Source organism: Choristoneura fumiferana, chromosome 18, assembly GCF_025370935.1.
Source record: "Choristoneura fumiferana chromosome 18, NRCan_CFum_1, whole genome shotgun sequence".
Taxonomy (NCBI): domain Eukaryota; kingdom Metazoa; phylum Arthropoda; class Insecta; order Lepidoptera; family Tortricidae; genus Choristoneura; species Choristoneura fumiferana.
In genome coordinates this window covers 4,727,697-4,752,765 of record NC_133489.1, presented here as the reverse complement: position 1 = coordinate 4,752,765, position 25,069 = coordinate 4,727,697, and the positions used below count along the sequence as shown (strand labels likewise).

The following is a 25,069-nucleotide window of genomic DNA, read 5'->3' as shown; positions in this document are numbered from 1 at the left end:
AAATTTAATTTATCATGTGTACCTATGTAAAATACTTATCTTTATTTCTTTCGTTTTAATCCCATGTAATTTTCTCCTGTTGAATTCCGTTTTCCGTATTCCAAATTCCCGTATTTTCTATTGACTTCGTTTCCTTACCTTTACGCGTCTGTGGCAGATGCGCAAGCCGCGCGAGCCAGAAAAAAAAATAGAACGAGAACGATGATTTATTACGTAACCGCCACATCTACCTTCAGATTTTGAGGTAGGTTTTTTTGGAGAGACCACGGGGAGTGACATCATGTTTGTCGTATAAATGGAGGGTGATTTCTGGTGATACGAGTGTTTGTTAAAAAAATCGTTTTTTATACAAGCCTTTTTACTTAGGGGAGACCGAGGAGAGTTGTGACAGAGGAGAGTAGTGCCAACGTCGATTTCTGGAAACTTCTTAACTGCAAGCGAGCTCTCAGCAGCACGCGTTTGATACTTTAAGACTTGAACTAAAAACGCGCGCTGCCAGTTAACAAGCTCCAAAAAATCGACGTTGTCACTACTTTCCTCTGTCACAACTCTCCTCTGTCGCCCCTGATTTGGATATTGGATGGACCCATTTTACGTATGTATACCAAATTTCAAGTCAATCCGACACTGGAAGTGGACTAAATGGGTTAAACGCGGCAAGTGTAATAAAGACTTAAAGCCAGATGAGGCACTTCCACAAGGGTGAATAATCCAACTAAACTTTACCTTTATCTTTATGTAGGTACCGTCAGCCAAATACTTAAGTGGTCTATCAATTTTCAAACAAGTGCCTATCAAATGAATATGTCGCTAAAGTCGAACTTTCAAGTTGACAGACACGTCTATTGGCATATTGTTTTAAGTCATGCAAACTATTATCAACTTTAGGGTGGTAGACCACATATTTGGCTGATTGTACATGTCTTTTACTTTACTGAGTAACCAATAAAATTCCATCTAAAATGCGAATAGTAGTAACTTTTAATTAACTTTTTAGGTTCACATTGTCGTCATTATTTATTACGTACCTAATACATATAACATCCGCATCATTAAATAAATAAATAAATATCACGGGACAATTCACACCAATTGACCTAGTCCCAAAGTAAGTTTAGCAAAGCTTGTGCTATGGGTACTAAGCAACGGATAAATATTATTATAGATATAGATACATACTTAAATACACATTAAACACCCAAGACCCGAGAACAAACAAATATCTGCCCCGACACGGGAATCGAACATGGGACCTCAAGCTTCGTAGTCAGGTTCTCTAACCACTCATTCAATCATTAATCATCAATATAAACAAGTCCGATATGTCCACTCTATGATCTACAAACTAAACTTCTGCCTAATCACGAGTTAAGCACTCGCTTTTAAATATTGCAAAAAGATCTAAACTTCACACTACTCTGTACTTTTTTTTCAATCAGACTCGTTCTCCAAATTAATAGCAAGTGACAATACCGATAATGCAGGGTCAGAAAGAGTAAACAAACGACTTTCTCCGTCGTTTTGATCGATATGTTGGGATCGACGGATAAGCTTAGAAAGTATAAAACTTTCGCTAGGTTTTTTCGAACTTACCTAACTTCATATTCCTAAAACCATGTCGTAATTTGACTATATTTTGTTACTGGCTGTTTATTTAAAGAAAAGGATAGATTAAAAAAACAGGCACACTGGCTTAAAAAAATGTTAGTGGATTCAATGTGGTGCCAACAGATTTCATAATATTGATTTTGTGAACTTCTTGCAACGCATGGAGCGTTAGAAACCAATGCAACAAAAAATCGAGAACTAGTTATCAGTTATAATCTATTTCCTAGATTTTTTTGTTCCTAGCAGTGATGTGGTGCCAAAATATTCGATAACAGGCTTGAAAAAAAAAGGCACTATCTTAAAGCAACGAGTGCAGCAATGGCGAATGAGAGATTTGGGCGATATTCAAATGTTTTTTTTTTGCATTAAAAAAACTGCGTTTTTGGTTAACTTTTGCAGCCGAAACTGGTCTTACAGACTATTAATACAGTTATAGATCATGGTTTATTTAATACATTGTTTGATGTATGTCACATGTTTGGCGTCCGTCCGTCTGGCCTTGGAACCACAATAACACGCTTGCTTTCGGCATCTTTACTAACGACAAGTTTTTTTCTTAATTAAATAGAGGTTAAGGACTTTTTTCTCGAAATAATGGAAATTTTACAGGGCTGCTTTTGGCCGTAAATATTTTTCCCAATGATTAATTTCCCAACGGTTAATATTATGCACGAACGATTTTTTCTGAAACTGTATAGGTTGGTTACCTACGTTAGTTTTATAACTATCCCGAAGTACTACAGTTTAAAAAAAAACATGGAGCACGAGGCAGTACTCGGTGTTCTGCTTTTTTGATTTTCAACAATGTTGTCATTGACTACCGCTAGCTACTTAATTATGACACCATAGCGATTGCTAAGTGTGAATTCTAACAGTCGATGGCAGTTGTAAAAGTGGCTTTACAGCATAAGTAAGTATAAATAAATTTACCAATCTATTGTTCGATTAAGTTGTACCGTTGTACATTTCGTGACCGCAATCTTAGACTATGATTGTCATCAATACTATTATTAGGTATTTTTGTACGTGAAAACACAATCGGTAAATGCTTTGGTCTAGATTTTTGTTGTTTTCGCCGGCCTTACAACGGAGCGAAGGCAACTAATGATCAAAATACAAAATCGTAACCCGACATCGAATTTTAAGTAAAGGGGGTTTCAGACGGTTCGTTTTTCGTTCATTTGTTTTGTTTGTTTTCGTTCATCAACACTGATGTAAAAAATAACGATTGGTTTATGCAGAATTAGAAGTAAAAAGAACATTGCAATACATTCATCTACATATTTTTTTATTTGATTAGTTGGTTACATATCATAGTAGGTAAGTACAAGACTTATGAAAAAAGGCACATGCCTTACTTTAGTGGGTACTTTAGGTTCTCAGAGCGCCTTACGATTGCAATAGTTCAAAATTTCTAGTCACATCAGCTCCTGATCAATAAAATTGTAAAAATAACTATCTAATGTATACCTACATTATGGAGTACAATTTTTTTATGATTTTATAAATAGCTGTCATATCTGAAATAATATTAAAATTTGTCTTAGTCTAATTGCACTACAATCTGTTTATAAAAGTTAGAATCCAAAAGGGTGTCTGATTAAGTAATTTACTATTTTAGGTGCAAATACTAGTTCTAATCGTAAATCAGTGTTAAGTAGATAATCACTCTTCAAAGTTCCGTGGTTGATCAAAAAACATAAATATCGGATATATACGACCGTAAAACTGACATTATCTATTTACTGTCAAAATCTAGATAGTACAGGTCACTGACCCAAGCTGCAGGACTAAGAGCCCCATAAATTACTCCTCATTACTATAACGAGACAAAATGGCAAAAACTAATCCCAATCAGTCCAGTTTTAATTGACAGGTGAAACAATAAATTGTCTTATTTGATCATTTTAGATAATCAGAACAGACCCAACAGGTGTCGCCCAGCAGAACTGGAATGTTGTAAATTATGATTTCAAAATCATAAAATGGCGGAAAACCTTTGATCTATGCTAGACAGAGATGTCAATGTTTTTTTCACCTCAGCACCTCAAACAGGCAGGTTTTGCTATGAGAAATCAGTGAGCAAAATCGAAAATCTTTTTTACTTGTATATTTGTTTCTTAATAATCGTTTTTTTTTAATGTGTTTGTTTTGTAAACAGGTGTTATGTGGTTATATTCTTATTTTACATTTAAATTATGTTCTCGCTGCTGAGGTGAAAATTGTATGTGTCACACTAGACCAAAGTTTTTTGCATCTCGTGTGTTTGAATCCCTTGCAGCTCTCAGGATTCTAAACTAGAATCACTCGCTGACGCTCGTGATTCAATTATAGTATCCTTCGCTCACTCGGATTCAAAATCAACACTCGCAACAAAAAACAACTTTGCTCTCCTGTTGCACAAATAACTATTTTTTCTCCGCCCCACATCGGTGACCAGCGGAAGCGACGTAGATCGGCTTGGGCGTCACGGTCTTTCCTGCCAGTGTAAGAACGTGATCGCGTTCGCGTTTCTCACACGTACATCGCATCCGCTAGAGGCGCTGTTCCTGTTTGCATACAAATTGATTTTCGAGTCGTATTTTGTTTTTAAGGGCACTGCAAGAGAAGTGCGGGTCGCTTCTCAAGACATGCTGCCCTTTTTAGTTATTTTCATGTTTTTTTTTGGAGTTGATATAATTATACCTATGTATGTATACATTTATATAAGTATGTATTATAATTATAAGTATAGTTTAATGTCAAGTGCTTGCCCAACTCACAAACCTTTGAAAAACCTTGACCTTTGACCTTTGTTAGATATTTGAAGATTTCCCTGAGATCCTCTGATTAGTTCTGGTTTGGTGACAATGAGAATCGGTACACAGTTGATAAAGAAAGCGGTGAACATAGGTACTTAGGAAAAAAACGAATTTTAAAAAACGACATACGTATGTACATACAGTACCTACATACAGTAGTCCTCCTTTATAATAATAATAATAATCCCCATAACCATCGTATTTCGTCAGATAAGTTAGTTTATCTTGCTCTCTCAATTAGCACCATTAGCTAAGCTTCTAGTCTAGCCAGATAATTTACTCAAAATGTGCCATTTGAGTTATTTTAAGTTGTGATTGAGAACCGTTACAATATTATTATTTTTCACCCGTTGCAAAAACTTTTACCTGGTAAAAAGTTGCAAGCGAAACAGTTTTTTTCGGACCTTGTGTTTTAATCACTTATTAATTTCACGGCTTGTCGTTCTCCGTTCCACATGTCATTCACAGTATCTACAATATATCCGTTTGTTAAACTGTTATGATGATTATTAAGATGTATTGTTAAGAGGTACTTACTGAACGAACAAAACGCCGCGTCATAGAACCTTTGTCCATTAACAGGGCTTTGTTTGTACCTTATATACTGTTATTTGTTTGGAAACTTTACAGCAACTTTAGTATGAATTTGGCATTATCTATCTATCAAAAAGCTTTTGAAAAAAAATGTTTAACATTATGCTGTTGCTGGCTGTACTTGCATTGTCATCCTAACTGCATATTTATACCAAATAGGTAAGTGTCAACCTGATTGCTTGAAGTGGATGAAATTCTGCTAGGAAATTTTGACCTGGAAGAGCCAACATTGTAAGTAAAAATAAATAAAAGACAGTTAATTATTTTACTTTGTAAAATCTAGTCTTCTAATATATAAAATTCTTGTGTCACAGTGTTTATAACCAAACTCCTCCGAAATACTTGACCGATTTTTATGATTTATTTATAATTCATTTTTGATAAGATTCGATAAGTCTGAGAATAGGACGTATTTTTTTTCGATCTTTCATACTTCTACGCCGACAGAGTCGCAGGCAACATGTAGTATTTGTCAAAAAAATGATACTTTATTACTCGTAATCTAGTTGTGTTTCGTTGGGCAGTTGTTTAAAAAGTGAGCTACTTACATACCTTTTGTTGTCTTATAAAAACAATTTTTAGATAAAATGTGATAATAGGTATTCAACTGTTTTACGTCGTGGGTAGAACACCTGGCTGGAGTAGGATTTCGCAACAAACAAAACCAAAGGACATCGGATTAAATACAAGTTTGTTTGTTTGTTTATACTCTTTATTGTACAAAAAAAGGAAAAATAAAAGGGCTACAGAAAAAAAAAGCTCCTAAAGCTCCGTACGATTTGTAAATCCGCTGTTTATACCCGAGGGCCTGAATTACATTATTGTTTATCTAGAACATAAACATCCCATCACACCTGTTAGAGGTCATTGCACGTAAACCCATCAACACCATAGCGACTACCTCAAACGTCAATAAAATTAAAAATCGCGAGGCAAACGTCACTCATTAATCTACCGTAAGACATTAGATTTACTGTCAGTCGGAGACTTTTCTAGGTGAAGTTGAGAGGAAGGGGAAGCCGGTGGTATTTAAGCGTAGAGAAATGCTCTCACTGCATCCACTCATCAGTATCCTTCTAAGGTTCTAACAGTCTAATCTCGCAATGGCGTGCAGATTCATCGTTGTAGCTACTTGCCTAGCGCTCTGCCAAGCGTCCCCGCTCCTATACAACGGTAAGAGGCCACTTAATTCTATTGTGTAGTATTGAAACAGGGGTGGTTTAAGGGTAAAGATTTTGAGAATTTTATCAATGATAAGATAACATTTAAATTGTTAATTATTTCGAGTGGGAAAAAATCTGGCTAAGAGATAAATTAACAATAATATAAATATACTGAGCGGCCAAAAATCTGGCCCTCAAATGTAAGCAATAATAGATTTAAAATAAATATTGTTTTTCTAGTTTGATTTTAAACAGATATGCAAAACTATTTTTAATAAAAAAACCGGCCAAAAGCGTGTCGTACATGCCCAGATAGGGTTCCGTAGCCATTATGAAAAAAATAAATATCATTTTTCTAAGGATTTTGTATTCCAAAAATCTTAATCTTCCAAATTTAGGTATATTTTATACCTATTAGGCTGCTATTTACTCTTAAACTACTAATAATTCTCAAGAAATCTTAGCCGCTATTTTAATTTTCCTTGTAAATTTGATGATTTGATTTGACCCAACAGTTTAGATTTTAGAGGGGGGCAGGGACGCTCGATTTCAAAGAAAATTTGCACTTTAAAGTTAAATATTTCTCAAACAGATCACTGAATAGAAAAATTGTCTTAGCAACCCCCCAATAATTTTAAAAGACCTATCTAACGATACCCCACAATATAGGGTTAGTCGAGAAAAAAAATCACCCCCACTTTACGTCTATGGGAGGTACCCTAAAAAATTTTTTTTTTTTTTATTATACCTCTTTGCTGGCGTGACTGATATGTATATTCATGTCAAATTACAGCTTTCTAGTACTAACGGTCTCTGAGCTTACCCGCGGACAGACATGGCGAAACTATAAGGGTTCCTAGATGACTACGGAACACTAAAAATCGTATTTGTTTTTTTTGTTCATGGTATCTATAAATCATTTGGGATTTTGAAACTTTCAGTTTAAATAGTAAATTTATTTTATGGCATCAATAATAGAAATAGGGCGTCAAAAAAACGGTAGGTACAAACGTAGTCGTTAATTGTTAGTCAATTTACGCAAAAAAAGCCTGCAAACAAAGCAACAACACTGCAACCAATACAATGTCTGCATAAATTAGTAGGAACCTTATTGTATTATTTAATAAGCCACCAAACAAAATAACCGTAAGCAATAATAAAACATTTTTCGATATGATGCTGACTATGTTATCGGTATATGTCAGGAAACCGTCCTATGTCAACATTCAAATGTTAGGTACTTGGATATTTATTTGATAGATGGAGCTATTTTCTTTAACAAACCATTTTTCTTTGCAGGTTTCTTGTACCGTGATGGTCGGGACTTTGCTATCGGCAAGGCATACAGCAGCAACTTCGGCAGCCAGGCCTCGGGCTCCGCGGTCGCCGGCGACGGCTCCGCGCAGGCCTACGGGAGCACCTTCAACGGCCTCGCCCGCAACGAGGGTTTTGGCGCCATCTACCCTGCCCAAGTCGCTAACGCCCAAGCCGAGATATACGACGCTCCCGCTATTCCTGTCTATGGATCAGCCAAAGCCACTGCGGAAGCCCAGAATGGCGGTGCCACTTTCTACGTCCCCGCACCAGCAACTATCGTCTCTTATGAACAAAACTTCGAGCCTGCCGAAGTAAACTACATCCGTGATGCTCAGACCGCCCATTCTTCTGCCACGGTTAACGGAGGCAGTGACTCCTCTATCGCTTCGGCTTTGACCAACGGCGCCGGCTCCGCTGTATCCTCCGCCCGCACTCAGGGCATCGGCAGCTACAAAACCACCTCTACCAACGCCAACACCTACGGCTCTGGCTTTGGATCGGCCTCCTCGAACGCCAACTCTGGTCTTGGCTCAGCTGTGACTGCCGCGAGAACTCAAGGATCGAGCAACGGATACAGCGCGGCTACGTCCCAAGCTGACAGTGGACTTGGAGCAAACCGTGCGTCAGCTGAGACTCAATCGAACGGTGGATTCGGTTCAGCTTTGTCTTCTGCGAACAACGGCGGATCAGGCTCGGCTATCAGCTCTGCTAAGACTCATGGTTTCGGTGCCGGCTCTGCTGCCTCTGACGCTTCGGTCAACGGCGGACACGGCAGCGTTATCTCGTCTGCTAAGGCCGCTAACAAAGGCCACATCCACTGGCGCTTCGGTACCGCCTACGACACTCCTGCTGGAATCAACGCTCGTGCTCAGGCCAACACTCACTCTGGTTTTGGCGCCGCGAAATCCACCGCAAACGTACAACAGGGCTACGGTTCTGCACACTCCGCCGCTAACACTCAGGGCTCCGACTACGGTTCGGCCAACGCCGACGCTAACGTAAACGGCGGCGGTTACGGCTCTGCCAACTCAGTAGCTAACACCCACGGTTCCGGTTTTGCGAAGAGCACCGCGAACACTCAGGGCTCTGACTACGGTTCCGCCAATGCTAATGCCAACGTTAATGGTGGTGGTTACGGCGCGGCCAACTCTGAAGCCAACACACACGGCTCTGGATTCGCCAAGAGCGCAGCCAACACCGGCTCTGGCTACGGATCAGCCCACGCGCTCACCCACGGAGCTGGTTTCGGTTCAGCCAAGTCTTCAGCCAACACTAACGGATACGGCTCGGCCAACGCCAACGCTGACGTCAACGGCAGTGGTTTCGCTAAATCTGCAGCCAACAACGGAGGATATGGATCTGCTATTTCCTCTGCTAACACCAACGGTGTTGGTTCAGCGAGGTCTGACGCCAACGTGCAGGGGTCAGCCTTCGGTTCCAGGAGCAACGCTGACGCGAGGACCTCTGGTTTCGGTTCTGCTTCGTCCTCAGCCAGGACTCAGGGACTGAATGCCGCGTACAGGGTGGCCAACTCTGCGGCCAACACGAGCGGCTTCGGCTCCGCACGCGCCAATGCGCTCGTCAACTAAGGCCATCAACCAAGCAAGGACATCAAGATGACGACACAACTTATCTTGATGTATTGCGAACTGAATTTAATTTATTTTAGTTAAGTTATTTATTTATTTGCTAGCTATAAGGATCATCTCTCAATGTATCTCATTGCGAAGGTGGAATAAAAGACTTGAGTTTTAATTACGTATCTTTTTATTGATTGAAATAAGTACCTATTCAAGCACACTTTTACATGAGATACCTGTTTTTTTGTTCGACTGGATGGCAAACGAGCAAGTGGGTCTCCTGATGGTAAGAGATCACCACCGCCCATAAACATCTGCAACACCAGGTGTATTGCAGATGCGTTGCCAACCTAGAGGCCTAAGACGGGATAACTCAAGTGCCATTTAAACATTATTGTGCGTGTGCACTGCTTCAGTACACTATACAAAAATATAAACATAACTTCAACAATGATATAATATTTAAAAATACTTTATACTTACTAAATATTCAACAACAAAGCGGTTATACGCAGAAATAACAAATACCTAATTGGGCTTATTACATACTAACTTTTACCCGTGATTTTATTGCTCCCGTAAAAAAAATAATTAGAGGTATATCTCTATCGCGCGGTAATTTCCAAAAATACCTTTTTCTTTTTTGTCCTTAAAGGAATATGTTCGCAAAATTTAATTGGACTAGATTGATTCAGGTAGTACTCTGCAGCGATCCATCTACAATTTTACCTTGCTTCTCTACTATCTACGCGAGAGCGAGTGAGAAGCAAGGTTTCATTTTAGTTCATTATGTGGACTTGCTTACGAATTACATACAATTGACACAAGTTTTTTTAAGGCCATGGATTTTGAAACCAAACAATTTTTAACTGAATTTCAAACAAAATGTTCTTCTACTTATAATATTTTTGGTAATAATATAATACGATATGTTGTAAGTATTTTAACACGCGTTTTACTTAATTACATATCATAACTTCCCTATTATATGTTCAGAAACGACTATCAAATGGCCTTTATTAAGAAACCTGGTATCTGCGGGTGCATCTTAATGATCACATTAAAGTACAGTGCATCTTAATGTTTACATTAAAGTATCGGTAATACTTTTTTTAACACTGCATATCTGTACATATTGTAGAAAACTTATGACATGCATGTAGATAATAATTATTATTATAAATAAAACTTTAGTTTTTTTATTATCTGTTTTATTTAAGCTTTGGTAGGTAGGTACTTCAAACTAGTTATCAGTAACACTAACTTAAAAATACAAGCCAAATCTGAACATATTATAGAAAACTATTATAAGTAGTTTTAGTTTATTTAATTTTATTGTACCTAATATACCTTTTTTATAGTTGGACCTCTATTGTTCTGGACATAAAATTAACTTTTATAGAAAACTTATGATATGCATGTAGATAAAGTTATGTATGCGGCTATACATAATTAGGCATTAAAACACTCGTGTGATCTTATTATGAAACTCGCCTTCGGCTCGTTTCATAAAACCACACTCGTACTTTAATGCCTCTCATTATGCACCAGCCACATAAATAACTAGTGATGGTTCCAAAAACAATACATAAATTTACCTACACTAGATCCCACTATTGGTTCATTAGACTCCACTATTGGTATTTCTTGGAAAAAACGTAGAAAAAGATTACTTAAGAAAAATGAAAAAAAAAACTGTTGCTCTTACATAATCTCAAAAATACCTATGCTTTTAAATTCTAAATCCTGTAAAACAGGGTTTCTCAAACTTATGGCTCCACAGTTTATAGACGACAGCGAACCCCTAAACAAACAAAGTAATAAAAATGGCTGTTGGAGAAACTAAGTTTTTTATTTCAATCATCATGATATTATAATGTATATTATTTATTTCAATAAAAGGTAACAAATATAGGTAAGAATCGTCTTGCCAACGAAAATACCAACAAATAAGTACTTAACAAATTTGGAGTTGAAATAAAAAATACAAAAAGACTCCAAAAACCAATCTTAATCATCTTGCCAGTCTTGCAGCCACCATCACGTAAACCTTGTCGCGAACCCCCTACCGTCGAATAGCGAACCCCTAGGGGTTCGCGTACCCCACTTTGAGAAACCCTGCTGTAAAACATCACTGCATCTTCCCACAGTAGGGAGTACCCCTAGAAGGCTGACACCATTTACAACAACTGATATAAGTTTCTATGGGCGTGTAGGTACACGAAAAATCGGGTCGGTATTACCAAGTCGATATTATCCGGGCCGGTAAATAGTGTCACCCCAAGAATATTTCAGAATAGGTACCAATTCGGATTCTGAATAAATCACGGCTTAAAACAGACTTGCTTTTCTACTTTTTGACTTTTATAGTTTGTGAGGCACCAGTTTCCCCTGCATGAGGGGTTTAAGGTACTTGTGGAAGCTTTCGTTGACGGGTTCAGCGTTGAGAGGGCTCTTCATGGCCTCGTCCATCAGACGCTCGTACACGCGGCCGTCGTACGCGCCGAGGGCGGAGTTGAGGACCTGCAGCAGAATAATTTACACATAAAATCTTTACATGAAATCTTTGCGCAATCGTTTAAACTAAGCGACGGATTTAAATGCGGGTTTCACAAACAGTTAGATAATTTTTCACGGAAGGTTTCCCTTTGTTATACATTTACTAACTACTCGATCCGGTTACGAGCGGGTATAGATTTTGGGAAGTGGGCCTAAAAACGTGAAGTTCCTTTTATTACATCTTTTTTTTTAACTGTATCCTATCAAAGCCTGAGGGGATCGCTACGCTTGTTACTCAATAAGCCATACTCTGATATTCTATGCTTTTTGTTGTTTTTTTCGCGACGGGTTCGATCCAATTTTGTTAATAATCAAAAATATTTCTTACGTAAATTTCACTTCGCAGCAGTCAGTTAAAAATATGAGAGTAGTTTTCGACAAAAATAAAAATAAAAAATAAATTGTGTAGTGTATGGCCTCTATAAATGCTTAAAGGTAATTAATGTTCACTAATTACTGGTTAGTGCGTCATTCGTTTTATTTGGGAACGTGTGTGCTTTGAGAATGAACTCGCATAGAGCTTAAAACGCGTTAGCATAATATGTTACGATGTTTGTAATGGTTGAGTCTGTATAACATACCTAATGCTGAATTATGTGGCAATAAAAGAATGGTTTATGATAATAATAATACTTATCTGATTTTTCAAGATGCCTTTGCGAGCAAGGTTGCGTTGGGAAGAATTACTCACCTCATCCCTGAAGTCGAAGGCATCGACCAGGCCGACGGCGTTGGGTCTGATCTTCGCCAGCAGACCCTCGTACGTCTGTTGCAGCTGTTGCACGTCTTTGCCGGATATCGGGGTGTACTGCAGAAAAAAGGTTAAGGGCCTGTTTCACCACTTGTCAACTAACTTTAAGTGATGGTTATCAGTGATGCCGTCTCTGTTTGTTTTGTCCGAATAAACATAGACGGCATTACTTTTATCTGACACTTAAAGTTAGCCGACAAGTGGTGAAACAGGCCCTAAATGTCAAAATAATGCAGAAAAAACTTGGCTCAGATGCAGTGGCGTAGCGTAGTGTGTGCGGGGGGGCGGTCCGCCCCGGGCGGCAATTTTGAGGGAGCGGCAGAATTCCATAATAAATAATACTGAATAATATCTATATAATAATATTATTTCACATTTTTATCGCACCTACGATTCGGACCGTTCAGAATGAGCACGAAATTTTCCATTACTTATATTACTATAATTGAATAGTACAATAATGTATTGACATCTGTTTTTAAAACCTAAACAAGAGGGCGGCAAAATTTTCTACCGCCCCGGGCGGCTAATGCCCACGTATCTGGTGATGTGATTTTCTTTTAAGTATTTGAATTAATAAGTATTCGGTTTAAAAAAAAATGGTTTAGTCCGTACCATTTTTCAGACACAGAATAAATGGACAGTATTTAATGACGTGGGTAATTATTTTCTTGCTGCTGCCTGTTGGCATTGGACTTTGACTTTTTTCGTTCTAAGTACGTATCTAAATACCGGGTATCACCGCAGAGCAACGTCAAAACAAAGAGAGCAGTTCATAAGCTATGAAATCAAACGCATTCAATCGCAATTAAATTTATTTTAATTAATAATTCCTAATCGAAACATTTGCGCTTTTGTACAAATCCTCGTCGACTTTGTTTGTATAAAATGTGTCGATATCTCGAAAACTATCTCATTTTCACTGAGGTCTTTACTTCATCTGATACTTTATGAAAGACGCTATTGTTAACTTGCTTAGTTTTATCGTTAGTTTTAGTACGAAATACACATATGTCTGGCTTCCGGCCAGGTGGAGTGACGATCTGCGAAAGGCAGCTGACGGGCTACTAGGAAACTCGAAACTCGAAGTTCGTGTCGTGCGGTCCCTCTGACACTTGTACTATTTAATACGAGAGCGAGAGGGACGGTACGATACGAACTACGTAGTAGCCCTGCCGGTAGAAGCTGGATGCGTCTAGCCGAGGACAGGGCGCAATTACGCTCTTTGGGGGAGGACAATGTCCAGCAGTGGACTGCTATCTATAGGCTGATGATGATGACAACGTATATCTTTTTGCCTGGACAGCCCTCCAGAACATGCTAGTTAAAATTTTGCAAGGAAAGTCTTAGAAACCGCATAAACTTGCGTCTAATCTAGGTACTCGCGTGAAATCTAATCTAGGTAACCAGGTAAGCGAGTCTATCTACATTTTTCAATGTTAATATCAAGTGGAATAAATAGAGTACGTCGGTCACGACTGCACGATCTACGGTCATAACCGGTACCGCATCTTAAATAGTTTTATGAAGCGGACATCATTATTTTGATCATAACAGATGATACGAAGGTAAGTGATGGAACTGGACTATAGTGAAAGAGCTAAGTATTTTGAAAACTTTGCCGCCGCCCACGAAAAAATACGTTGAAACTTGATTGGGGCAGGATAATTTTATCTCTCCATGACAGGAAATTTAAATCAGTCTATCTTTTTAGGGTTCTTTAGTGTAATGATATAGGTATATAGTTGAATGATAATGATTTTTTTAACTTTTTTTATCTCGCACCCCATGGTCCACACTAATAAGATATATATATGGTCCACACTAATAGGATAAGTTTTTTCAACGATAGGTTTCAAAAGTATTTGCAGTTTTCGAAAACTATTTCTCGACTTAGATTTCAGTTTGCGAAATAGATGTCAAAGTGTCCCTACTGCTAACTAAATGGTGGTTTATGAGTTCGTGAAAATTTCACGGCAGTAGTTTAAAGTGCTACTTAACTTTAAAACTATCACAGCCTAGCAGGTGCAAGTACAAAGGAGTAGGAAACGGTTGATCAAACAAAACTTACAGACTAATTACTTAGAGTATTTGCTGCGTATTAGTACCTACGGAACCCTACACTGCGCAGGACCCAACACGCACTTGATAGATTTTAATAAGTAAGTTTTTTTAACTTACTTGTTCCCAATTTCGACCGGTTTTTTTATAAAAACCATTTCTACGGAAACGTGGGTGGTCAATTACCATCAGTGTCATCATGGCAGTATAAAATGAAGTTTATTCGTTCGTTTGTGTAAAATTTATTTTAAAAGGATTCTTGTCCGCGGTCCGTACTTAATTCAGTGGATTCAGAGCCATATTAAGCTACCGCGAGGTCTGTTTTATATTTTATCACGGAGCCTTGATTTGCCTCAGGTTTATGGTATTAGGTAGGTAGATCCATCATTTTGATACCATTTATTTCTTTAGCAGTATTGTAAGTAGTACCTACTTGCACTGCTATGAAACATATTTTCACGCTTCTATCTAAATTGTTATTTTTTACGATCAGAAAGCGTTGGTGCGCGGGGCCCCTAGATGCGTGGGCCCGTAGCATTTGCTACTCTTGCTGTGGGTAGAGACATTCACGATGACGCGTGCCGTGATTCTTATTACAATGTCATTAATGGCTAATTTTGTCAAAATCACGCGTTTTCGTGGGTGGCACTAGGTAATACATATAGCTAATCCGTGTTGTCTCACTAATACTATAAATTCGAAAGTTTGTAAGTTTGTTTATTTGTTACTTCATCGCGTCTAAACCGCTGAACCGATTTAGATGTAATTCAGTACCTATTACAGTTACAGTTATTATAGTTTGAGTCCCGGGGAAGGACATATGACAGTTTTATCCCAGAAAATTGCATAGTGCCCGAGGGATAGGGGTAACCGAATTCTATCGTGTCATTACTTAATCACGAAAAACTTTTTCACGAAAACTTTTTCACGAATGGCTTTATCACGAAAAAACTTCATCACGAATAGACTTTATCACGAAAAATCTTAATAACGAAAACTATATCACGAATATCTCATTACTTTTTGGATTCAAGATGTCGGATGACATTTCAAGGCCGGGAATCGACGTGGATGTTGTTTTTAACTCCCGACGCAAACAGAGGGGTGTTATAAGTTTGACCGCTTTATGTTTGAATTCTATAAGGACGGAGCGGATAATGGCATGTATCCAATAAAAGCAGTTTCAGAATTTCTTCTATTTAATTCTTCTCCTAAAGCAATTATCCGCCACTGGATTAGTGGCAAATAGTCTATCTTGATAAACTATTATTCACAGTAGAGTAGTTAGCTGTATTTTGCAGGTGGTAGGACCTTGTGCAAGGTCCGCCCGGATTGCTACCACCATCTTGCTCGCTAATCCTGCCGTGAAACAGCAGTGCTTGCACTTTTGTGTTTCGGCGTGGAGAGTAAGACAGCCGGTGAAATTACTGGCACTTGAGGTATCCCATCTTAGGCCTCTAGGTTGGCAACGCATCTGCAATACCCCTGGTGTTGCAGATGTTTATGAGCGGTGGTGATCTCTTACCATCAGGAGACCCACTTGCTCGTTTGCCATCCAGTCAAATAAAAAGTAAAAAATAAAAAATAAAAATTTACAACGATAGCGGATATCAAACTTTCCGTGAGATCGAGCTCCTGCTCCTGGGTACGGGCTCATTATACCCTTGTAGAATAGACGATACGGCTTTAAAGCACCGTTACCTATGGAAGTCTTAGAGGATCATCATCATCATGTCAGCCGAAAGACGTCCACTGCTGGACATAGGCCTCCCCAAGGCTCTCCACTCAGACCGGTGTTGTGCTTTCCGCATCCACCGCGGTCCAGCGATCTTAACCAGGTCGTCGCTCCGTCTCGTTGGAGGCCTACCGACAGCTCGTCTCCCAGTCCGCGGACGCCATTCGAGAACCTTCTGATCTGACCCCAAAGTCGCGGGTTTACGGTGGATGCAAGCCGCTTCCAACCGAGGCAACTGTAAGTCTATGGGGGAGGCCTATGTCCGACATTGGACGTCTTACGGTTGATATGATGATGATGATAAATCGAGGTCAAGGAGTTTAATTCATTGGCCACCTTGGAACCATTTCACAGTAAACGTCATAGTGACATCGCATTAATTAACAATTAAGGAAAGACGTAATGACTTTGTCACGGGGTGGTGTCCGGGGAAGTTGTTCGGATGTAAAGGAAGAAGGCAGGAATAAGGCAGACAGTAATATTTATTTAAAATAATAATAAAAGGGCACCTGCGGACAAACAGACGCGGTCTTAAGTATCTAAAAGGTATGCTTTGACACTGCATCAACAATTATAAAAATACATAGTTAATCAACTTACGTTTCCGTGCCCAGTTCTTTATTTATATAAATCAATGGCACTGAAGTCCAGTAGTATTATTATCTAATGATCTTATGAAACTTCACAAATGCACAGTACAATTATAAAAACTTTCTTCGTATAGGAGTAGTCAATTATGAGCTTTTTATGGAGTTTTAAGAGATTTATAGGATCTAGGATAAAAGAAAGGTAAGTGTTCAGCTCGGAGGCTCTGAATAGAATGGCTACTTGACGTAAATTGAACAGGTGTGGAATTTAGAAAAGGAAATTTGAATTTAAATGTTATTTTTTCAAATATGTGCTAAACCAGACAGTACAAAGAGTTAGGATGAAACGAGCTGTATGACACCTCGTTACAACTTTTCCTTTGAAAAGGTTCCATGGTGACCCATGAATTAAATTCCTTAACCGTACAACGACGCTTAATAACTTTTATAAATCAGTTATCTGGCCATAGGATCTCCGGACCGGTCCATACGATGTGTCGATAGCGCCGACATGATGGGTCTATTATTTAGTGAACCAGAATGTTGACCCCGTGATCTTGTAGCTGTACCGTGAACTTGGTGAGTCATGAACCAATCGACATTGAAACATTAGCGGACATTTATAATGTACTGAGTTATTAAATGACGAAAGTAGGACTTATATAAATGATGATAATAAGTAGTCCGCTATGTGTAGAATCGATTTACCCGTAAGTATATACGTACGTATTTAATTATCATTTCAAAATTATGTCCACATGTAGGTTAGGTAGAACCTACTATAGAACCAACTGAATCGGGAAACCATTTTTTCATGGAAAGAGTCATAGGACATCGCATTGGATGACAAGGGAATTTATTATCAAACTATTACATAGGTACTGTAGAGCGTTCTACGGTGGGTCAGCAGCCATCAAATGGTTCGAATGTACTTTATTTAAATACCTACAAAAAAATCCTACATTACATTAACCTACGGGCTGCATGACATTCCGTTCAATCAGAAACATTTGATAAGCTGTAAGTACCTATAACAAAACAAGGTATTTTATACCTACTTACTAAAATTCATATTTGTAACAATATTTATGATTGTAATTCATGTCCTTGCTGCCGACTGTGATCGCAAAAACAATGTGTGTATGTGGTTGTTTGTGTGTAATAAATAAGTAATTTAAATATCTAACTAATAGTGCGCTACATTGGCAACACGGCCATAAATAATCAATATCTACGACGTCAATAAACCGTTTACCGTGCCATAATAATATAATACTGACTTAAATAAATTACTTTGGACTTTGGAACACCGACAATCCATATCTGTACTTAAGATAAGTTTTACGATACAAAATAAGTATGAAAAATAATATACTAAGACGGTTAAAAATTGTTTTTATTAACTGGCTTGATTTAAAATCTGGCATCAACAGGAAACATTTGTTGAATGACGTTAATAATGTTTTTAATCTCGACCCATTATTTTTATTCCTTACAATTTTGTATGAGGCTATGATATGAGCAACGTTATGATTGTATGGATACTGTTCCTTTGTCTTGTCTTAAAATGGTAACAAAACGTCGACTGACTGACATTGACAGAAACGCAAATAAAGCGTCAGCGCGACGTTTTATGAATTTATTACTGTATTAAATTAGCTAATTTTAATTAAAATGGATGATTCTTCTAAAGAATCGTACATGAAATATAAGTTATGTGTTGTTTGCAATGTGCCACAATCTGAGGCTCCAGGTGTTATATACGCCAAGTTTCCTAAAAACGTAAATCGGTAGGTGTTGCATTTTCTTTATTTACTTAGATCACTCAGAAAGTAACCCTTTCAGTAATAAATTTAAATTGAAGGAAATTATCTCTTTTAATTCTCGGTGATAGATTACTTCATATTTATAAGCGCTTTCTGTTAAGCCTAAATTGAATAATACTAACACGACTGGTTTACAAAAATGTATCAAAACAACCAAATTTATTCATTGCAGGTGCCGAAAATGGATCAGAATGATTGGAAACGTGAAGCTTCTTCAGTTATCGCTTAAAAAAATTCAAAACCGCTATGTTTGCGGAAATCACTTTGTACGATCATATTTCACAAAGTCTCATAAACATTTGCGGAAAGATGCGGTGCCCACTATCGTAATGCCCAACTCTAAGCCACTGACGAGAGACGCTGTCAAATTATTCCCACCACTATCAACAAGAACTAACAACAAAGTAACATTGAGTAAGTTTGCTCCGTAAAGTGTCAATGGGTTAAATTTTTCGTATGTAAATCACTACTATCCCTACTTCCCTACTAATATTATAAATGCGAAAGTAACTCTGTCTGTTTGTTAAACTTTCAAGTCGAAACCGCTGGACCAATTTTGATGAAATTTGGTACAGAGATAGCTTAAGCGCCAAGGATCAACATAGGATACTTTTTATTCCGGTAGAGGGCGCCACCGCGCGATAACCTAGGTCCGCGCCGACGAAGTCGCGGGCATAAGCTAGTTTCATAAATCCACATCACATTTTCACCCTTCAGAACCAATTATCAACATTTTGCCACGTGTTGTTCATCAATTAGATGGTAAATCTTTACGATTAAAGGACAAGCAATCTTATCGGCAACCAGCAACCATTTAGAAAAGTACTGAACCTTACAAAAAAAATATCTTAACATTATTCTTTAGTACTGTTAGAAATGGTCTTTCTTATAAGTACTGAGCAATTTTACTGTAGATGATAACATTTGTATAACCATTTTATTTTCAGAATGCACCCAAAGAATTGTGCCCATCAAACGAGAGGTAGCCATCTCACCTGACCCACCGGACTTGCTTGACTCACATTACCCCTACAAACTTGAGGCCACGGATTATGAATTCCTAGATGAAGAATATGTAGAACCATATCAGGAGAATGGTAAGACATTAAATTGATTGGAGCACTGAATAAATATTCAAAACTGATTAATTTATCAATTTTAAATCTTCATTAGGGGCTATCCATAAAATTACGACACTGAATTGAATGCAATTTTCATAGAAATATGATAAGGGGGCTAAAATGGTCAATATTGGTGTGACCTTAATGGATGGCCCCTTAAATGAGCAAATTTCTAGGATTGTTGGACTTCGGGTCTGTACCCTATATATATATATTATTTATACATTGTAAAGTTTTTTATAAAAACTTTAATGTGCCATAAAATTGGTACAGGAATTGTTCATTTAAATTAAGAGCCAAAGATGATAGACTAACACAGATTCTAAATAATAATTTCTTCTTCAGAAACAAGAATAACTGTTAAACAAGAAGCTCTAGATCCGAGTTTGAGAGGTGAGCCAATATACTTTTAACCTGTTAAATTTAAAAATGTAGGCTTCATTTTGTAAAAGTTTAACTGATTTCTTCTGTTGTAATTCCAATTCTTTTTTCAGATTGCATACCAAGTTTAATTCCTATCTTGCACCACAACCTGCCCCCTAACTCGCAGACAACTGAGATCTATACCATCAACAAAGACAGACAAGTCGTTCCGATCACCACTAAAGTGCTGAATGATGGAAAAGGTAACATGTCATTCATTACATTTAATGCTATCCGATTTGGTCGATATCACTGTGGGTCAATAGCAATTAATGAATTCCCAGGATAAAAGTACCGTGATTCTTTGATAGCAATTACCTTTTCAATGTAAATAAACCAACCTTTAATTGCAACCCACTACTGGGCAAATGCTACTAACAGGAATCACAATTGACTGACCATAACCGTGGATTACACATGGGTTACATATCTTGCTATTTTCAGATTGACATTGTTGGCATTATTCCAGTTTTTAAGCCCCAATGCCAAAAGTGGGTTGTTATGAGTTTGACGACAATGTCTGTCTGAAATTACTTTTTTGGACATTTTTTTTAACTGGTTAATTTAATGGTAACTAACTTAAAAGCTAACGCGAGTTGTTATTTATTTTAGATTGCATCATTGAACTGTCGCAAAAGAAAATACCTATAGTACCAAAAGGTAAGCTATGACTTTTTTTTCGGATTTTGCCATAGATATTTCACATTCAAGATCTATAAATATAAATTAGTATTAAAATTCAAGTGTCTAATTGCGGGATCAACTTTTTTTATTTTTACCACAAATTCTATATAGAATACAATACAATACAATACAATAACTCTTTATTGCACATCAACACAGTAAGCAGTACAGAAAACACAAGTATATACATAGAGATTTTTTAAAGTAAGCAATAGGCTGCCTTATCGCTTCAGAGTGATCTCTAGAATAAATCGCGTTTAAAAACTAAGAAAGACAATTCAATACAAACAACAACAACAATTCATATATTTCAGAACCAAAAATTATCCCAGTCAGCAATGAAGTGTTATCGTCCATCCTAAAGAAAGGTAAATATAATTTTAGACTTACTACTTGATAATTCATACATACTTTTGCTAGTTCTAATACAAATTATAGTAAATAGTGCAACCCGCTGGACGAATGCCCGTTTATTTCTACGCATGTGACAGTCGCGCGCCAATCGGCGCTTACGCTTGCCAGCCCCGTCCCGCGCGTCGCTCACTCCCCCGTAATACCTTATTTTGTACTTTTACGCATTAACAGTCACCGCTACACTTACATGCCGCGAGTTATTATTAGCGAATTGTTGTGTTGTAGCATATTAGGTAAATCTTAGTTTTACGTTTTTATTTAGGTACATGCAAACAAGCATGATTAATTTACTCACAGGCAAAGAAACTGAATCACGTACCGGGTGGAACCTTTTCATAATCAATTTCATGATGGGATGGGATGTCCACATGAATTAACAGCTCAAAGGTTCCTTCCTAGTACGTGATTCAATGAGGGCTATCGCGTATGAATTCGCCGCTAGAGGCGCTAGTGTAGCGTGAGGTCTCCGAAATGTCAAATTTCATAGTGTTTGGGTGAGCTACGCGGGTTTATTTTTAATTAGAATAATTTTGTGAATATTTTGCATTACCTGAAATTAATTATCGCAGTTATGCGTTACGGGGCAATGAATATCTGTGTTTCGAGACAGTTTTGTCTTTCGGAAACCTTTTGTCCTCCATTTTTTTCCGAACAAAACGGGACCACGCAACACTGTGGTGACTCGATATTTTTATGGTACGGTTTTAAGGTGTATTAAATATAATATTAATCTAAACTTTGTTTTCACGCCCGTATATAAAATAAAACCTCACGCAACAGTGGCGCCATCTAGAAAGACAAAAAACGATAGCCCTCATTTCCTCGACTTAATATGCTCTTAATCATTGTCAGGATGCTACTGCTCAAATGAATGCAGTAAATGTTGCGTGAATTTAATCTATTTACGATTTTCAGAGTGCGATGTGACGGTTGAATCTATTGGATACAGGAGTGATGCTATTAGAAGAGGTAAGATTTGGTATTTTGACACGTCAATGTAGACCAGTGTGTTTCAATCTGTGGTTCGCGACCCCCCTTGGGGTTCCGGGTGCCCCTTAAGGGGGTCGCAGTATCTTTAAAATACTCTCATCGTTATTGTGTATGATTATTCAATGTTTGTATTATCAACGTAAGATAATACAACTAACTGTAAGTGGAGGTAAGCGCAGGGGGTCGCCGAATATTTTTCAAACCAAGGGGGGTCGCGACATAAAAAGTTTGAAAAATCACTGATGTAGACTAAAGACTAAGTAACGAATTTATGAGTTTGTTCTCCTACTTAAAGTATGTTGTTACTTTATCTGACTTCTTGTTTGTGTTGACTTTAACGTCATATGCAAAAAACCTCTTTTAAAAACACGTTAACGGCCGTAACTCGTAGATTGTCAAAAATAAATGTTCTAATTTGCGTTTTTGCAGAATCACCATATTTTTTATTTGTATAAAGACTACCAAGTTTTAAAGCATTTTTTATATAATTCCAGTGGGGCACACATCTCCAAAGAAACATGCAGAAACACGCAAAGAGGCACAGCTTCAGAAAAAAATCCAAAGACTACAAAAAAGGAATAGACAGCTCAAACGGATGTTAAAAAACATAAGCATCACAGACGAAATCACATCGCCGCATATAAAAAAAGTTATAGAAAAAGCCATTTTGAATAAACAGTTGAACGTAGGTATTAACGAGTTTACTAAAGAGAGACAGTTGGCTATTTCCATTTTGAAGAGGGCTCTCAGTGCCTACCATTACCTTAGTTATTTGATCCCTCTGCCCAATGTGTGCACGTTACAGAAGATTTCTACGAAAGATCCCGTTTATAGCAACACCACTAAATGTAGACATTTGTTGTAGTTTTAGGTAGAAGTGGCAAAAGAAAATTTAAGTAAATGTATTATTTTAACAAATTTAATAATAATAGGTAAATTTGTTTTTAATGCAATAAAGTAATTTGACGTTAAAGTACTTTTTTTTCATGAGTCGCTTTGGCAATCTCAGTCATCATAAAACCTATAATAGTACATTACTGCAGAGGCCATGAAGTAAGGGATTGATGGACGAGTTCGGGGTAGACGGCCGAGTCGTAGACGAGGCCGGATAAAACGAGTCCAGCAATCCCTGTTCTGGCCGAGGTTTGTATAGTGCTTTTCTCAAACAATGATGTTTCATCCATCCATCCATCGCATCGCATCGCAGTATCGCAAATGCTTACAGAGTAAGTAGTAGTGGTGGTTGGCTGTTCGTAATTTTTCCTTTGTCAGTTTAATGTTAGTAAGCAAATTTAAAAAGTTAGAGCAGCGGACAATAATGGATTTTCATACATACTTCATGGCCTAGGCCAAGAAGTTATGTAGGGAGGTGGTAGGGAGCCATAAATGAGAAACTTCATGTCTCCATTTCGTGACATTAACGCATACATTTCCGAGCATGTTTGAGAAAAAAAAATTAAGTACTTACCAAAAGGGAATGCAAGTAAAACTTGCATTTATATTAACACTTTCTGTCACTATGACTTTGACAGAATAAATGTCCAGTTTGCTCTAATAACATAGGGTTCCTGAAATAGAGTCCACGAAACCTTTAGGGGTCCGCGGCAGGTCGGATAAATTTTGATATCATTTAATCCCACTAATATTATGAACGCAAAAGTTTATTTGGATGTATGGTCGTTACTCTTTCACGCAAAAACTACTGAACGGATTTCCATGAAATTTGGCGTGCATGTAATATATACCCTGGATTAACATATAGGCTATTTTTACATGACACGAGTCCGTGTGAGCGAACTTTGGAGGCGGCAGACGTGAGCTTTCCTTCGGAATCCAAAAGCTTAATGGTTACTTGACCTGAAATGTATATTTCAGAATTAAAGTATTATTGTTATTATTTTAATTTATGACGGTGGAAGCATTCTACACAAGAATCTTAGATATAGTTAGTGTTTAGTTTTGTAACTAAGAGACCCCACACATCCCTGTAAGTATGTTTTTTTTTGTAATTTTTTCTTTAATTATATACTGTAGTTTTTAAGTATTTTATTTGTAATTATTTTATTTCGAAAAAATGGCTTTCTGCCAAGTGTCTTGCGGCGCATTCTTCTTGGCAATGATGGTCTTTCTGAAAGCGCTGGTAGTTTAAAAAATAACGTGTAAAAGTGCTCATTGCGGCTTATTTACTGAATAAATAATTTTAATTTTGAATTTAAATTTGAATTTATCCCGATATTCCCACGGGATAGAGATAAAATCTTGAAATAACAACCGCTGGGCTTAGTCATAAAATTTAGTATGTAGGTAGCTGGACGTCTGGATTAAAAAATATGCTACTTTTATCCCGATATTCCCACGGGATAGGGATAAAATCTTGAAATGTCGACCGCTGGGTTTAGAGTCTTGAAATTTTGGACAGTTGTTCTTAAAACAACCTTAATGAAGATCACGATATAAATTTTGGCATTTCCCAGGGGAATTTAGTACAATCCCGGAATTTGAATTGTAACTACCATATCGAATAGTTTACGCGTGCGAAGCCGTGGGTAAACTCTACTTAAATATAAATAAATGTAAGTTATCATTATTTTTCCCTTAATAGATCTTTTCCCATCATTGGGACGCTATACCAGGCTAATTAAAGCAAAGTCTTCAACGAAAGTCCATGGCAATTGAATCTCTCAATACGGTCCACAACAGCAAAAAGTTTAAGAAACACTGCTTCAACAGGTTTTTAACTGTAGCAAGGCTACGAAGAGGAAAAAAGAACAATAAATTGACATATTTTTGCGCTAAAATCGACGAACATGTCGATAAACTATAGGAAAACCAATTACCTTGGTTGGTAAGGTATT

At 37.6% G+C, this 25,069-nt stretch overlaps 3 protein-coding genes across 3 annotated transcripts in view; 2 read left to right on the top strand and 1 right to left on the bottom strand.

The window, feature by feature from the left end:
* Positions 1-6,041: 6,041 nt before the first annotated feature.
* LOC141438329 (uncharacterized) lies at positions 6,042-9,238 on the top strand. Its single transcript, XM_074102176.1, has 2 exons — positions 6,042-6,176; positions 7,466-9,238. Exons 1-2 carry the CDS (start codon positions 6,107-6,109, stop codon positions 9,070-9,072), a joined length of 1,677 nt encoding a protein of 558 aa, XP_073958277.1. The 5' UTR covers positions 6,042-6,106; the 3' UTR covers positions 9,073-9,238.
* Positions 9,233-25,069, bottom strand: part of LOC141438327 (acyl-coenzyme A oxidase 1-like) — a gene marked incomplete at its 5' end in the record, with an annotated part of 31,597 nt that continues 15,760 nt past the window's right edge. Inside the window, 2 exon segments of the mRNA XM_074102172.1 lie at positions 9,233-11,586; positions 12,314-12,430. Of these exon segments, the coding sequence (XP_073958273.1) occupies positions 11,428-11,586; positions 12,314-12,430 (276 nt within the window). The 3' untranslated portion in view covers positions 9,233-11,427.
* LOC141438335 (uncharacterized) lies at positions 18,164-23,187 on the top strand. Its single transcript, XM_074102183.1, has 9 exons — positions 18,164-18,546; positions 18,755-18,996; positions 19,530-19,679; positions 20,049-20,096; positions 20,198-20,329; positions 20,739-20,786; positions 21,125-21,178; positions 22,140-22,193; positions 22,709-23,187. The coding sequence occupies exons 1-9, from the start codon at positions 18,431-18,433 to the stop codon at positions 23,077-23,079; spliced, it is 1,215 nt and encodes a 404-aa protein (XP_073958284.1). The 5' UTR covers positions 18,164-18,430; the 3' UTR covers positions 23,080-23,187.

What these genes read in the sequence shown, in the direction of transcription:
- LOC141438329 (XM_074102176.1), top strand. Translation starts at nt 6,107, where the DNA reads ATGGCGTGCAGATTCATCGTTGTAGCTACTTGCCTAGCGCTCTGCCAA. An exon ending in GTCCCCGCTCCTATACAACG is followed by an intron (nt 6,177 to 7,465) that starts GTAAGAGGCCAC and finishes TTTTCTTTGCAG; the next exon opens with GTTTCTTGTACCGTGATGGT.
- LOC141438335 (XM_074102183.1), top strand. Translation starts at nt 18,431, where the DNA reads ATGGATGATTCTTCTAAAGAATCGTACATGAAATATAAGTTATGTGTT. An exon ending in TAACAACAAAGTAACATTGA is followed by an intron (nt 18,997 to 19,529) that starts GTAAGTTTGCTC and finishes TTTTATTTTCAG; the next exon opens with AATGCACCCAAAGAATTGTG. An exon ending in TCTAGATCCGAGTTTGAGAG is followed by an intron (nt 20,097 to 20,197) that starts GTGAGCCAATAT and finishes TTCTTTTTTCAG; the next exon opens with ATTGCATACCAAGTTTAATT.